We start from the raw sequence: 17,438 nt of genomic DNA, 5'->3' as shown, positions 1-17,438 counted from the left end.
CATCATTAATCTGAAAGCTTACATTTTTCTCTTTTCAGTGATATCTATCCAGCCGTGTGTTTGGTTAGTTCAATATTTTTTTTTCTAATTCCACAGCTGGTCTACATGAATATGTATAATTCAATAAAACTAATCAGTTCAATAAAAAGTTTCCTTGATAACTGTATTGTCAAATTGAGTGATTTAAACTAATGCATATCTTTCAAATAATTTAAACAGTTGATTTAGGGCAAAGGTTGTTTTTTAAGCACTTTGAAACAGGTATTCAATAATATGTGTGTATAAAAATGGCTGCCTTAAAGTAACGAGGGCGTATGTAAGTATATATCTTAACTTTACGAATAAGAAATCTTGTCTATCGATTTATTGACATTTTGCCAAACAGTTTAACGTGTATGAGTTATAAATGTCTATTGAATAAGGTAAACAAACGATAAAAAGTGTGGACAAATCTGCTGTCTAATAACTGGTCTGAAAATATAGATATAGATATGAAGTATATGAATATGGGACAGAACGACTAAAATCGACATCACATACATTTTATGATAAGTTTTATAAAGTGGTTGACCTTTACAACACAATGGCTTAACTATCGAGATACTTCTTTTCCTGCGAACTAACTTTAGATACACAAACAGTTTTCTGACTTGCATATTAATTGATTGTGTCTTATCTTTACATTGATAGAGGCTGAATTAACCTTGTTTGTGGTTAATGTATACAAATCAGGCGTCTACACACACTGTCGCTCATTTGTAATTTTCTAGCTGCATTCATTTTTTTGTTTATTTTAAATAAAAATTGAATGACTCGTTTTATTTTTAAACTGGTTTTTGAAAGCGTATCCGGAAGTAAAATATTATACAGGTGTGTCTAATGATTGTATTGTTGCTACTAAACAAAATTACCGATTTTAAAGTTCATTATATATTCAAAATGGATATCCTCTATAGACGTTTTCTTGCAATCGACTTCGACTTCAATGATCGGATAGTTAATGAGCTATACACGGTGAGTTAATTGTTTATTTGACTTAGTTTCGATTTGTGAAAACACATATCACGATGTTGTTTTTTCCTATCAAAGTTGTAAATGTAGTGTAAAAACTAGACTTGGAAACAAATGATTAGACACAGAGACATTTTAAAATATTTGATCAATAGTTGTTAAAAGTAAAATCACAAAAATACTGAACCCGAGGAAAATTCAAAATTAAAAGTCCTTAACCCAATGGCATTTCTATATAGAAAATTGGGGATTGAACCTGGTTTTATAGCTAGCTAATTATATAACCTCTCGCTTGTATGATAGTCTCATCAAATTCCATTATATTGACAACAATGTGTGAACAAACCAAACAGACATAATAAGTAAAATTGTCAAAATAGGGGTACAGCAGTCAACAGAGTTTTTAATTCTATTCACTAAATGACTAAAAATACCAAACAAACAAATATGTTAAAAAGAAGCACAATAATTTATATAGACCAAGCATATTGGCAAAAAATAAAGACAGGAATACACAAATATAAAATAACACAATGATGGGATGTATAAGAACAGTCTCTTCAGTGATGTTCATGGCCAAAATATTTGAAATCCAAAGCTTATATAAAAGATGAAGAGCTGTAATCCAAAAGGTCCAAAAAGTATAGCCAAATTCGTGAAAGGAACCAGAGCTTTGCATGAGGGAGATATATTCCTTAATTTATAATAATTTTTAACATTTTAATAACACAAAAAAAAAATCCATATTTTCATGCCAGTACTGGAGTACTGTCTACTGGGCTGGTGATACCCTCGGGGATTAACAGTCCACAAGCAGAGGCATCGACCCAGTGGTAGTAATAACATAAATGGTAGCAATTTTCCTGCACCAGATATGCATTTCGACAATACATGTCTCTTCAGTGATGCTCATGGCCAAAATATTTGAAATCAAAAGCTTATATAACAGATGAGGAGCTGTAATCCAAAAGTTCGAAAAGTATAGCCAAATTTGTGAAAGGAACCAGAACTTTGCATGAGGGAGATACATGTAAATGTTGTCATCTGTGACAACCTCTGGTTAAGTGATGATAGTATTTTGTTTTCATATTTATATGTTGTCAATCTCAAATATTGGTGAAAAAATGTTAGTGATTAAGATTATAAGCCAGTATTGACTGCTGTACCCTTATTGACAATCCTATCCATTATGTCTGTTTGTTTTTACACACATTGTCGTCAATATAATTGAATTTGGTGCGACTGTAATACATAAGAAAATGCATGTACAAAGTCGTGAATATGACTGTTGTTATCCAACGTGTTTGAGCCTTTGATTTTGTCATTTGATAAGGGACGTTCTGATTAAAATTTTACTCGGAGTGCAGTGTTTTGTAGTTATTATTTACATAAGAAGGAAATGAGATATTTCAAAGGGAAATATCTTAAAGATTAATCAGAAATCTTTAAAGGATCATTTTGTCCTCAAGTTATTATGATATTATATCCAACCAATTATGAATTTTCTATTACAGCACATTGATTAAAAAGGTTTAAAAAAAAGGAAGAAAATAATGATCGGTTTCCTTCTGATTTTGATGGTAAGTTGTATAAATATCTGTTTGTTTTTTTTTTTTGCTGATCTAAATTAATAAAGAAGGACGATATGCACTTTTGATACAGTGTAAGCCCGCAGTATAGTATGTGCTTGTTCAGAATCTCATCAGTTATTTACATATGATATATTTTTATGAACAAATGCCTTAAATATTTAAGTGAGAAAAAAAAAATATCTTAATAAGGACACATGTGCGCATAATATCACACCACCAGCTGACCCATGAGGTTTATTTTTGGATTTTAACCTGCAGAGAGTTTGAAACTTGTTCATACGACGCATCCATTTTAACACATTTCTCTCGATTGCACGTCGCTGCTTTTAAGACTATATACCACAAAGCCAAGAGGAGGCGAATCTTTAAAATGGGTTTTACTGTCGTATTGCAGAAAACTATCCTTCAATATTTTAGTAAATTTTTTAACAAAAAAATACTAATTTATGAGAACTAATTCCTTTTTTAAAACTAAGTCTTGTATGTCGATTGGGTTAAAAAAAACTAATCATAGGTACCAGGGTTGATTTTATGCGCTAGACGCGTGTTTCGTCTTCTCGTCATAAGACTGATCAGTGATGCTCGAATTAAAAAATATAAAATGCCCAAATAAAGTACGATATTGGACAGCATTGAAGATCAACAATTCGTTAAGTTTTGACCATATCAATGATAATCCATGATAACACAGAAGCGATGACTACACCTGGCTAATGAGTAACCTGTTAAATATGTATAGTGATGCGAAGTATACCAATTTATTCTTAATATTATAAGCGGATAACTGGTGAATCCTTTATCATATACAGGTATGCTAGTCTGTCCATAAAGCTTTAACAGATTTAAAAGCGAAAATATGTGTTAAAATTTGTTTGATTACACAATCTCAAAAACGAATGACAGTTTAATCAATTTGAAAGGAAAGTGCATCGATTAATTAACATAACAATTTACAGACACACACAACTCTGTATGGACTTGAAATAGACTTCACATTGCAATGCCCTTTTTATTCGCAATGGGATTTAAGAGCTAAAGCCTTGTGCAATGTATCGGATAGATATCATTGTTTGACCGATGCTAACAAAATCAGGAACATCGAAGCTTGCAGAAATAATCCACAGTTTGATGCGCCTGGTAAGTCTTATTTAAACAGTTGTACTTTGGTTGAACGTTCGTCATTATTTAATATATTATAAAAAAAAATATATTGGAGTATGATAGCCAATGAGACAACTCCCCATACAAAATCAGATAACACAGACATTTACAACTATGGGTGATCAAACGACAATCAACAATGAGTAAAACCAATGTCGAATAGTCTGCTATGAATGGCACAAAAATGACAACTGTAGAACAATTTAAACGGAAAAAATAAACGGGCAAATTCATGTTTTAAATTATGAACAAAAACAAATCTGTTGCAACAAGCGACAACAAATGCAGACATTTTCTTATGTAGAAATTGGTTTCTAAAACCTGGTTTAATAACTAGCTTAACATATCACTTGTGTGACAGTCGCATACAATTCCATAGATGTGAGAACATTACAGACGTCTCCGTAAATATCGCCTTAAACCTTAACAAAGAGGTTCTAGATTTATATTCTGAACTTGGATAATAACGAAAGTGAAATAGTGAAATAAAAATTCGCTATTAACAGCTAGTAAGGTTAAATTTTTCACTTGAAAACTCCAATTTAACCCCTAATCTAGAGATGGTTTATGCATGATTGAAGCTTTCTAGGCTTTTAACAGAAAAGAATGTCAACATTGAATCTAAACAAAGGTAAATCATTTGATTGACTGATTCGATCCACAAAAATTCAAACAGACACAGAGAAAAATCCTTTTGCACGAAGATCATACATATTTTTATATTTATGTTTATGTTTATATCGTGTTATTTGACCGTCGGTTGTTTTCGGGGTCGTTTCGATAGTTAAGTAGATGGCGTCTAGACTAGAATACACACAACATGAAGACACACCTTACCGAGCCCATGCCCTGTAAACTGTTTATTTAAGACATTTTCATAATTTGGATGAATGTTTTATATTGTTATAAATCGTATATGAAAATTTGATTCAAATCAGTGAACATGAATTTGACAGATAGTGACCCTTTACATTATTGACGTTATTTAGTACATTCAGAAATTAAAAAAAAATGACAGAAAAACACCTTTCTTTCTTCATAGGACATACATGTAATGTTTTAAAGAGTGAATACTGTACTCAATGATACTAAGTAGACAAGAGTCTTCGCAAAACCAGACAAGCATCTTTGCATGCCATTTTGTCCTGTGATAATAAAGATACAAGTTAACAGAGTTTTTTTAATTCAAATTTAAGAATGAGTAAATATTTTGAAAACATACAGAAGACAAATGTTACTATATTTCCGTATGAGAAGAAAGGCTCAGATAGCCTGCGCTCTAACATGATTTAAAATTGCGCAGACCCCATATATGTAAATACCAACATTTCGAAAATTTTATCCGTTGCAACTTTTATAGGGTATAAAATACAGATAGTTGGAAGTTTAGAAGGTGTACAATGTGCGAGTGATCGTTATCAACCTTTTATTTTCTGGACAAATGGTAGTTATCTTTGCAAATTTGAAAAATCTCTTTGTCATGGTGAAGGAGAAGTACGCTTCTCTTTGGGTACAACTACAGAAGACAGAGCATGTAGATGTGACTACACAAATGGATATGATTTTGTAGTTAGCCCAAACCATACATGCTTCTGTATGCCAACTGAGGAAGACTGCTCTTGTTTCATGAGGCAATGTCCTAGTGGATTTGTCCTTTCTCCAGGTAATTATTATCAATGAAACACATTTAGATAAATTAAAGCAAAATAAAAATTGAAAGTACATATGTGTCGTTTAAAGTTTGTAACATTCAGCTAAAATGTAAAACAAAAAGTTAAAAATGAATATGAATATTTTTATTTGTTACACATGTTACAACAGTATAGTAATTGACTTCTTTGAAAGGAAATAAAAGTTAACATGAATTTATTTTTCAGATTATGATTGTGCACCAGTACATAAGTTGCTAGAAAAATCCCGATGTCCCTTAATAAGTACCGTGTAAGATAACACAAAATATTTAGGTTACTTTAGAGTCATTAAGAAAACAAAAAAGATATTAGGATTGCCAAGAATCCTCTTAATATTCATTAACTATCGTTATGCGAACGAATTTTTAATGTATGACTTCTATTTTCTCTTTTCGGTAATATTCATGTTTAAAGTAAAAATCGAAGTGACAATATTTTAACCTTCACTCGAAAGTAATTGCATTAAATGAGTAAACACGGAACAGATTTTAACTTAAAAAAAAACAATAATGGTATATCGAAATTATTCGATACGTATGTTTTTATTAAATTTGCTGTCATAAGTGATATTTTGTTTCAAATGATAAAATTAGAACCAATATACCTGTATACATTTCACTACTTCTACTTCTTAATGAGGTGTCAAAGAGCGATACAAGTTGCAATAAATCACACAAAAAAGGTCTTTATTATTAAGGAAATGAAATATCAAGTCAAAATGTTATAGATATTCCTTACATTTCCATTTAAGGTAGCACAATACAAAGATTTTATAACTCCAACTCCCAAGTTTTAAAATGCTGTAACTTTCTTAATAATGCTTGAAAATTTATAAAAGTGGTAGTTTTGGATAGCTAACAGATTACACTTTCAAATTAATGCAATGTTAGTATTATGCAACAATTATGTAACCAATTATAATGTTAACTGTGTCTAAAATATTTTTCACCAAATTTCCACTTTCAAATGAAATTAGCTTCTGCATAGGTATCCCTAGAGGGTTGATTTTATTATATGTTGTTCCTATGGCCATTATCTACAAAAGGGTGTCTCAGATTTCAGATAGAATGTATAGAACAAATTTTACACCTAATTAAACATTATCTTCTTTAATGTGGTCAGAATGTTTACACTAATTAGAGATTTATGAGAGAATAGAATACCATAGAGACAATCTGAGACACCTTTTTGAAGCCCATGATGTGTTGATTAAGATTTCGTTAAAATTTTCTGTATAGTTAAAGAGATGATAGAGCTAAATTCATTCAAGTGAACATACCAAGATTTTGCCACTAATTACATAATAATTGATTACATAATGATTGCATAATAAAAATATTGCATTTATCTAAAAGATTAACCTTTTATCTATCTATATATACCTCTTTTATTATTTTCTATGCATTTATAAGAAAGTTACAGCATTTCAAAGGTTAGTGATTGGAAGTAAAAAAATCTTTGTATTGTGCTACCTTAACTACTTGACATTCAAACATTAAGCATTCAAGCAGATTTATGGAAAAAATTGTATACAAAAGGCAACATGAAATGATGCACTTCAGCTAAGTATATGACGGGACACAACACACGAAATGTTAAAGTTCTTTGCGGATGATGAAATGTTCCAAAGATCTAGTGTTGAAGGAATTTGATAAAATTTACGAAACGAGTGTAAATTATTTGATTTTTTTTTTCTAAATTAATATGTTACAGTTGCATTTTAAATTTCTTAAAGCTACAAATTTTCCTCATATTATCAGAGACAATACACAACCCTCAACCCAACCTAAAGATGAGGGAGACCAGAATCATAATTATCAGAATGGTAGGTATAATTTATGAATTTAATATACTTTAATATCATGCCGTCGTCTTACAAAAAAGTAAAATCACAAAAATACTGAACTCAGAGGAAAATCAATTCGGAAAGTCCATAATCACATGGCAAAATCAAATAATAAACGCATCAAAAACGAATGGATAAGAGCTGTCATATTCCTGACTTGGTACAGGCATTTTCAAATGTAGAAAATGGTACAATAAAAAGTGTACACTTCATTTTATTTTTATAAAAAAGACATATACTTATGCTATCGTAGTTTTTTTTAATGTGCAGGATAATGCTATCATAACAAAAACGTATATAAAAATGCTTTCTATGTTCTCGCTTCAAGGTAAAAGCATCCAGATACAGACATCTTTGTCTGACAGTTTTTTTTATCATATTATATGTACTATAAATGATACTACGGTGGCAGAATGCGGCCAAGAAAGAAAAAAAAATCGTTCCCTCAAGATACTATGTCGTTCCCACAAGATAGTAATCTCGTTCCCACAAGATAGTAATCTTGTTCCCTCAAGATGCTATATCGTTCCATCAAGATAATATGTCATTCCCACAAGATAGTAATCTCGTTCCCACAAGATAGTTATCTCGTTCCCTCAAGATACTGTATCGTTCCATCAAGATAATATGTCATTCCCACAAGATAGTTATCTCGTTTCCTCAAGATACTATGTCGTTCCCTCAAGATGATATGTCGTTCCCTCAAGATATCTTGTCGTTCCCTCAAGATATTATGTTGTTCTCTCAAGATGTTATGTTGTTTCCTCAAGATGCTATGTCGTTTCCTCAAGATACTTTGTAAAGAATATATTACTATAATTTTATTGCTATGTTAAGGGAACGTGATAACTATCTTCAGGGAACAAAATAGCATCTTGAGGGAACGACATATCTTCAGGGAAATACATAGTATTTTGAGGGAACGACATAATATCTTGAGGGAACGACATAATATCTTGAGGGAACGACATGATATCTTGAGGGAACGACATATCATTTTGAGGGAACGAGATAACTATCTTGTGGGAACGACATAGTATCTTGAGGGAACGAGATAACTATCTTGAGGAAACAACATAACATCTTGAAAGAACGACATAGTATTTTGATGGAACGACATAGCATCTTGTGGGAACGAGATAACTATCTTATGGGAACGACATAGGATTTTGAGAGAACGAGATAACTATATTGTGGGAACGACATAGCATCTTGAGAGAACGACATAGTATCTTGAGGGAACAACATAAATTTATTTTCTTTCATGGCCGCATTCTGCCACCGTAGCATCTTGAGGGAACGACATATCATCTTGAGGGGAAAACATAGTATCTTGAGGGAACGACATAATATCTTGAGGGAACGACATATCCTCTTGAGGGAACGCGATAACTATCTTGTGGGAACGCGATAACTATCTTGTGGGAACGACGTAGTATCTTGAGGGAACGAGATAACTATCTTGAGGGAACAACATAACATCTTGAGGGAACGACATAGTATCCTGAGGGAACGACATAGCATCTTGAGGGAACGAGATATCTATCTTGTTGGAACGACATAATATCTTGAGTGAACGACATATCCTCTTGAGGGAACGCGATAACTATCTTGTAGGAACGACGTAGTATCTTGAGGGAACGAGATAACTATCTTGAGGGAACCAGATAACATCTTGAGGGAACGACATAGTATCTTGAGGGAACGACATAGCATCTTGAGGGAACGAGATATCTATCTTGTGGGAACGACATAGTATCTTGAGGGAACATCATATTTTTTTCTTCCTTCGTGGCCGCATTCTGCCACCGTATAAAAATGTGCACAAAATACTAGAAATATGTTTTAAAAGTTCTATAAAAATGTATATGAAAAAATGAATTGAAGTTTTGTTGGGGTTTACCTTTAATATCAAACACAAATTAAATGAGCAATGAATACAGTTGTTTTACAACTCTCTGTCTGTATCTATGAAGAGTTTATTCGTAATAAATAAGCAAACTAAGTACTGATCATTAATCTTTTTTTCAGTGCTAGTCCGTGGAAGATCTCTTATCCTAACGATTGTTGTTTCTATACTACTTGTACCTGTGTTGCTGATTATAGGTAAAACAGCTAATTTATTTTTGAAATTACATTTACAGCTAGGTATGAACTTATGTTTATGTGGTTGGCCTTGATATTTCACGTTGGCTGATACAACTTAAATTACAAAGACACAATAATAATGATCAGATGAAAATCAATGTCTCAATAAAAAAAAAAACACAACGAAACCAATACTGCAAAAAAAGACAAACGTCGATAAAGTTCTCAATTTTAATAAAAGTTGCAAAACAACAACACGGAGTTGACTTTGTTAATTGTACAATTAAAATATTTTTCTCTGTTGTTAATTTGATATGGAATTTCCAATCTCAATTTCGAATCCTGATACTAGATCTTAATCCGTAGAGAAGAAGGTATCATAGGGTAAATTTATGCCTTCTTTAAATACGAAATCAAGAGAATTATCCATCCGGCAAATAATATACTTTTGTAAAGTTGATAAAAATGATGAAATAGTTTTATTATGACAATCTTTACTCAAAAGATATTTCGCTTAAAAAACCTTACAAAGATTTGGCGTTTGTAAAATATCTTTCGATTGAGACTGTTTTTCAAAGTCCTTACTAATATTATTTCTTTAAGTAAAATATAGCCTTCAGATTTTTTTTTATGAGATATATTTCACTAATCAGATGGGGACACTTTAAAAATTCAACGAACGTTCCCAAAATCGCAATCGTTACAATTTTGCAGTGAAATCAAAACCTTTATGATTTTTCTACGTTTAACATTACAAAGCCCCATACAAAATTGAAAAATAACATACATTGTTTCCATAAACTGAGTTTATTCTACAAAAGATTTGAAAAGGATTCAGCGGGACCATTGCTACCACCTGTGATTACTACATTTGCTAAGTTTTTCTTCTAGTGCTGTAGATAAAACGATAAATGTATTATTCATACATGACAGCAGGTAACTGGACATGTTGTCATTTAGTACCTCATGTCGCAGACTGATATAAAATAGAAGTGACGTTGATATAAATATGAATAGTGTCTTAAATAACCTCAATGAAATAACTGGACTGCATAAGAATAGTTGGCCAAACGAATATCAACAAGGTTTGTAATGATTGATGAAAACAATTTTTCATTCATTTTGTCTTTTTGAACTCACGCCATCTGCAGTTTGTCCAAGTATCGTTGGCAAACAGTTGCTTGGTTTGACACAACTAACTTGAAAAAAAGAAATTACTGCAATTTTTATAACACTAATATGTCCTCTTCCAGTTGGTCACAAAGAATACTGTTTGAGTCGAAAAGTAAACATTTTATTTAAATATAGCTTTAATATTGGAAACAAACTTTATCCTTTCCTGTATACTGTTGTACTAGATACTTTCTTCTCTACTTTCCTCACAAATCTTTCAATGCTTGGGTTTAATATATTGCTGTTGTATATACTTGTTATTATAGAGTAGTAGGTTTTACTATCATAACCAAACACTTTGTGACCTTCCAAATGTAAAACTCAGTGTCATAGGTAAAAAAGCCATTTAAGTTATGTATGTCAAACTGGTCACAGTGTCTACCTCTCTGAAATCAAATATCAAGTATTTTCCATTTTTTTGTTTAGGGAATAGTAATTAACTTTCTATATATTTCTCCATTTATAGTAAGAGCATGGTGTTTTGACTTTACTGTATTATCTTAATTAATTGTATACATTAATACATGTGTTTTAGGTATTGGTTTCTTCATTGCGTTTCCCCTTGGTAAGTTAATTGGTATAAACCATATTTTGTCCGTTTGTTTTGAATACATGTGTTGTATTCAATTTAGTTCATGTAAAAAAAGTTTATTGCAAGTATAAAAGAAAGAATTTGAGAACTTATTATTTCTAACATACAATAATATAGGCACCTATTGATGAATTATTATACTACGAAACGGTTGTTGTTTAAACAAATTTCAATAAAAGAGAGGTTGAAGATGCAAAAGTGATATTTAAGCTTAAGAGTCGAAAAATACGTCATGTCAAAAAAGTAAAACGATCTAAAGACACATTACTGCACACAAAAGGAACGTATAAAGCTCAAGACTGAGTAACACTTACTGTACAGATAATCTCAGGTGCTGCGGATGATAACAGTAAAATCACAAAAATACTGAACTCCGAGTAAATTCAAAATGGAAAGTCCCTAATTAATCATAAACCTATATGGTCGGAAAAGTGCTGACTTTGTCACTTATCGTCGCATTGTATTTTATTGATCTAGTAAGCTGTTTAAATTTGTTTAGAAAGAAAAAAAAACAATATTTGTGCTATATCACACGACATAAACCTTTGTTAATAATCACTTTCTTAGAAGAAAACAAGGAAACACTACTCTTAATTCACCATTGGAAAGATAAAATCATCACGTGTGTGTTATATTCTCGGGTGCATTATTTAGCATCAATCTTAAACTTTGTAGTTTTAGTAATACATGCAAATCGTTTTATTTCAAATATATATCATTTTCAATTGTCAACAACCCTTTCCCAAAATGATTTTGAAAGAAAGTTCCAAAATAGTAATGCAACTTTCTAATATTGTTCTTTTTTTTAAGGTCAATATACAAAATGTACCGGGGATATGAAAATTTGGATCGATTCTTTGATCAACTTTGTGCCGACTCGTGCGTCAGAGGAAATTGTGTTGTCCATTAAAGAAAATCCATTCATTTTAATAACAGGACCCTTTAGATCAGGGAAGACGGCTATTGCATACTATATAATTTCAAAGCTCGAAAAGGAAGGCTATGAAATAATTGTTGCTTCAGAACCAGAGGATATTGTAAGACGTTTTCGAAGAAATCAAAGACAACTTTTTCTATTTGACGATATACTAGGAAAATACTCCTCAAACATATCTGACATTACTGACAGATGGGAAAAATATTTTTCAAAGATAAAAGTTTTAACTGAATCGAATTCTGTGAAAATAATTATAACCTGCAGAACACACATTTTTCTACTAAACGAAAAGGTTTTTGAAAATTTGAGGATAACTTTTACCTTTTTTCATAAAGATCTTAATTCGGATGAATTACTATTGAATTTAGAAGAACGACGAACAATTTACCAGTCATACTTTAAATCTTATCCACCAAAATCAATTTCTGACGATATTCTTTCATTGTATCATTTTTTCCCTGTTATGTGTTCGACTTACAACGAAGAAAATTGGTTAAAATACTTCAAACATCCTGTAGATACCGTATCTACTGAAATTGCTGACATGCAAACATATTCCGATATTGGTTATCTTGCTTTAGCAATTCTGGTCGTTTTGAATAATAAAGTCGAAATTAGCAAGCTTTCCAGTTCCAGCTATTCTGAGAAAATAGACACTATTCTTTTAGACGTTTTTAACGAATCCAGTTTCAAACAATACCCATCAAAAGATATGTTGCTTTTAACATTCAAATCATTAAAGGGGGTGTTTATAATGGACAATGAAACGTTTTATTCCTTTCTCAGTCCGGAATTGTTTGATGTTGTCTCAATATGTCTTGGTGGATCATTTGTGAAAAGTATTCTAAGACACAGCAGCAGCTTATTTATCAAGGAAAAACTACAACTACATATTTCACAAGAAAATGATTGTCCGCATGCTATAATAGTACCGCAATTGATGGAAAGTGAATTTTATCAACGCCTTGCATCTGATATGAAGAATAATTTGATTTTTGATGCTTTATCAAATAAATCTTTGGAAATTCAGAAAAACAGAAAAACTTTTGTTTGGTACCTTGAAACATATATTGAATCAAAGAAGCTTGTCGACGCTTCAACCGGATCAAATGTTTTCCACATTGTTTCGTCATTGGGATATTCCGATTTGTTAACTTATTTTTTAGAAAACAAATACCCAGGTGTCAATAAAAACAATTGGAATGGAGAAACACCACTCCACTCAGCTTGCAAAAATGGACATATTCGTATTGTTGAATGCCTTTTTAAATGTGAACCCGCAATAGATGAAACAGATGTAAATAAAAGAACTGCACTTCATTATGCATGTGAAGCCGGACATGAAAACATTGTAAAGTATTTAATCACAAATGGTGCAACCATAAATAACAGAGATTTGATCGGTTTGACACCCCTTCATTTGTCTTGTGATCAGGGAAATTTTACTGTAGTCAAGTGTCTTATTGAACACAAAGCAAAAATAAATGAACGAGACAAAAAATACAGAACACCGCTGTATTATGCTTGTAAACACCGTATGTGCAATATTGCCGAAATTTTGATTTCAAATAAAGCTCTTGTAAATACGTCTGATGACCAAGGTTCTACTCCTCTTCATATGTCATGTGAGTATGGGAATGAATACGTAGTAAAGTTATTAGTGAAGCATAATGCAATAACAAGTAGTAAAAATAAACAAGGACTAACTGCGTTGGATATCGCTATGTCAAAGGGTTTTGATACTTTATCAAACTTTTTACGTTAGTGTTGGACAAATTAATTTGTGTATATCGATGTGTACCAGTTTATTAGGTATAATAAAGATAACTTGTATAACATAATTTTATTTCATGAAAAAGATGAATTGTTTGCTCTCAATCGATTTATGGCTTTTGAATAGCGGTATACTACTGTTGCTTTTATTTACAATTAGTAATATATTTTTGATCATTGTTTTGTTATGAGCTTGTTTCACATAAGAACCATGCAAAAGAGTGCGGTAGCGAATCTCACAGAATCACATGACATTTGGTACTCATAACAATTTCGCAGTGTTTTCAATGGTAAAATATTTTGCTTAAATTGTTTTTGAGTGCCAAATCATGTAGCTACTCTGCTTCTGAATATTTGCTGACGTTTTGTTCATGTAACTATGAATATTTGCTTTGTTTTCAAGAATAAAATAGTTTTCAACAACTTCTAAAATGATGCATACAAATCTAGCAATGTAAAGAAAAAACTTAACATTGACATCCTTTTCAACATTCAAATTTGACTGTGAATTGTCAGTCATTGGGATTGTATTTTCTTGTACATATGGGTGTTGCTTTTCTTGCAATGGATAGTGTCAGAGGTATGTGAAAAAAGTCTGTTTGAACTAAAAAATACAAAAAGTATATTGTGAGATGCAAATATATCCATTTGGAACAGATAACAAGATCTTAACAACTATTTACAATGAGCAATAATGTTGGGTTGCTGTCCTATTGATATATAGCCCACATTTTGTTTTAATTCTTGTGTTTAAACAAATTTATGTAGCTATACATGTTTGTACTATTATACACGATTAGTTTAAATTTGGTTTCCATGTTTTCGCCTAACAACTTTCATGTGTTGTTTTTCATAAAAAAAATAATTGGATGATTAAATAAAAATAAATAAAATTGAGAAAGGAAATGGGGAATGTGTCAAAGCGACAACAACCAGACCATGGAGAAAACACATTTCTTATCTTGTATTATGTTTTCTAGCAAGAAGTTTAAGACTAATGACACCTAAAGTTTACAGGTAAAAAGGAAAGTTACCGTTGTCACAAATTAGAAATCATTCATGATTAGTATTACGTTTTCTGTTAATCTAAAGAATACACATATCATAGATACCAGGAGTAAATTTTGTATATACTCCCGACTCGTGTTTCGTCTACAAAAGACTCATATATAATATATAATATGAATATCTCTCTCTTTCATATACTATTCTTATAACCTGTTCTTAGACGACATTTTATCGCGTCGAATTTTTAAATTTCACACCGCGATCTGCTTTATTTTTGCTTAAAATGTATCGTCGTGTCATATGTTTCGTATCAACCAAATTGTGACGTTTTTAATTGCACATGCGTACATTGTGGGTTGTTTTTCGGTTTCTTTCTGTATTTGAAACAATAACAATACTACAACGTGACGAATTGATGACATATTCAAAGTTACTTTTAAAGACGTAAGAACTAATTAGATAAATCTTACCTTTTCAGCCATTTGTATTTAATGTAAAAAAAAAACACGCATCACTGGAATAGTTGTTTAGAAAAATTTTGAGGGGTTACATGAAGTATAGTTATATCGTCTGCCTGTCAGACCCTAGATATTCAAGGCATGTAACTGTCAAGTAGTTTTTTGGTTATTTTCATTACAAACTAGCGAGCCAAATCAAATCAATTATCATAGTTCTTATATAAAACGGTTGTTAAAAATCCATTTATTGGATATTCGATTGACAATTCCTGTTAAACATCCTTGAAACTTTTTCCACATTTTCCAATAAATAATTTAGAAAACCAGTGTCAATCTGAAACAATCAAAATGTTACAATTTCGAACACATGACACACCAACCTTTAACTGATTACGAGTTTTTTTTTTATTTGTACTGAAAAATATTAAAAAATGTTTTTTTTTTATGATTCAAGCGATCACAAGAACCACGACTTTAGAAAAATACTAATTTCAAGATTTTATAGTTATTTCATGTCGGTGTACTTATTCGATTTTTAAGGCATACCAAACTATATGAAGCCATTTGTTTTACGTACGAAAATCGCAAAGTAATCAGAAACGGTAAATAATCGTAGTTAGCCTTGACAAACAAATCAAGATACCTAAAAAATTCGAAGAAAAATGCTTTTAAAATTTGAAAAACACGTAAATAAAAACTCAACAGTGAATACCGTTAGCAGTGAAAATTGGTATAGTACGAAAACACATCACACAAAGATATGATTATGAATATTTAGATGAGCGAGCCTGTCAATGAAGATTGTATCACATGCCAAAAGCGATTAATATGTTTAATGTAACGTTATTTATGAAATTTCTTGAAGGAACATTGTAATAGGACTGTCTGTCCGTCCTGTATAAGTTGTGTTTCTTAACCAATCGTTACATCACGAGGGACCTATTTCATTTTTGGGAGGGGTAAAAGCCTGTCAATTTCAAAGGTCAAAGGAAAATTTAAGGCAACATTGAAATATTTATTTACAAGGGACTACTCCGCTTCAAAATACATTTACCATGTTAAAGTTGAAGTGTCTCCCTTATGAATTGGAAACATCACCGGTATCATTTTTTCTGCGCCAGATTCGAGTTTTGATAATCAATGTCTCTTAAGTGATGCTCGTGGCCAAATAATTTGAAAAAATGTAACTATGGTCGATCAGTACCTTATATCTCAACAGAACTTGTTGTCAGATTCTTTTTGGACAGTGCCGCACTTTTGACTCAAACAGGGCTTTTTTGCCAACAATTTAGATAATCCTTTCATAAGTTCTATGATTGACATCACCAACAATAACCGTACAGTTATAGGTTGACTGTGTCCCAAACTACACCATATCTTGTCACTTATTCATTGATTTGTTTACACCGTTTCCGAAAATAACCAACGTTTGACGTGAAAAAAGCAGTAAACGCTTACCCTTTACCTTGAACATGTTGTCTGGATTTTGGTTTTCTAATCTTTTCTATGATTTCAAAGGATTAAGATGAGGATCTTTAATCAAAATGCAGATAAATCATCAGCTACAGTATTTGGTTGCTGGGCATCAGGTCAAGCGTCGGCACCGTATGTCGAAAATTCAAGATAAAGGATAGAAAATTGAATTGCATTGTATCTGGATATCGATTTCAAGTTGAACATCAAATTGTTCGATTAAAAAAAAATAAAGTAATGGGTACATTGAGGCACTTAAAGCCAACTTTAAAATACATTGAAGTAACACATGCCGCCCTAGTCAATAGACATAAACATTGTTTATTGAACATCTACTACAAAAATACAGGCTGTTTTTTCTGCTTTACAATTTTCATAAAAGGAACTACCTTTAAGGCTTCAACTCTGCAACTTTTATCATGAGCTCCGTATTTTTTTTTTTATCCTAGAATGGAAAGTTGATATGCGAATTTTAGTATCAGTTAAAACTGTTAGAGGTTTCAGGCATATAATGTTGAAACTATGCCAAACTGTCTCTGTTTTGACCTTTGAATTAAGAGATACATATCAACTTTCCATTCTATGATATCATTTTTTACATCTTATTTTTTTGCGTTAGCGATTTTAAACCTATG

General features: G+C 31.5%; 1 protein-coding gene across 1 annotated transcript; it reads left to right on the top strand.

Moving 5' to 3' along the window:
* The first annotated feature begins 287 nt into the window (after positions 1-287).
* LOC143042987 (uncharacterized) lies at positions 288-13,210 on the top strand. Its single transcript, XM_076215487.1, has 7 exons — positions 288-301; positions 3,634-3,740; positions 5,125-5,427; positions 5,642-5,705; positions 7,216-7,280; positions 9,333-9,407; positions 11,098-13,210. The coding sequence occupies exons 1-7, from the start codon at positions 288-290 to the stop codon at positions 11,223-11,225; spliced, it is 756 nt and encodes a 251-aa protein (XP_076071602.1). The 3' UTR covers positions 11,226-13,210.
* Positions 13,211-17,438: the final 4,228 nt, after the last annotated feature.

The sequence above is a fragment of the Mytilus galloprovincialis genome, chromosome 8, assembly GCF_965363235.1.
Source record: "Mytilus galloprovincialis chromosome 8, xbMytGall1.hap1.1, whole genome shotgun sequence".
NCBI classification, from domain to species: domain Eukaryota; kingdom Metazoa; phylum Mollusca; class Bivalvia; order Mytilida; family Mytilidae; genus Mytilus; species Mytilus galloprovincialis.
Note: the sequence above shows the minus strand (reverse complement) of the source record. Positions and strands in the feature narration are given on the sequence as shown.

Coding starts and splice junctions, on each gene's coding strand:
- LOC143042987 (XM_076215487.1), top strand. Junction 5,428..5,641: donor TGGATTTGTCCTTTCTCCAG/GTAATTATTATC, acceptor TTTATTTTTCAG/ATTATGATTGTGCACCAGTA. Junction 9,408..11,097: donor ACCTGTGTTGCTGATTATAG/GTAAAACAGCTA, acceptor CATGTGTTTTAG/GTATTGGTTTCTTCATTGCG.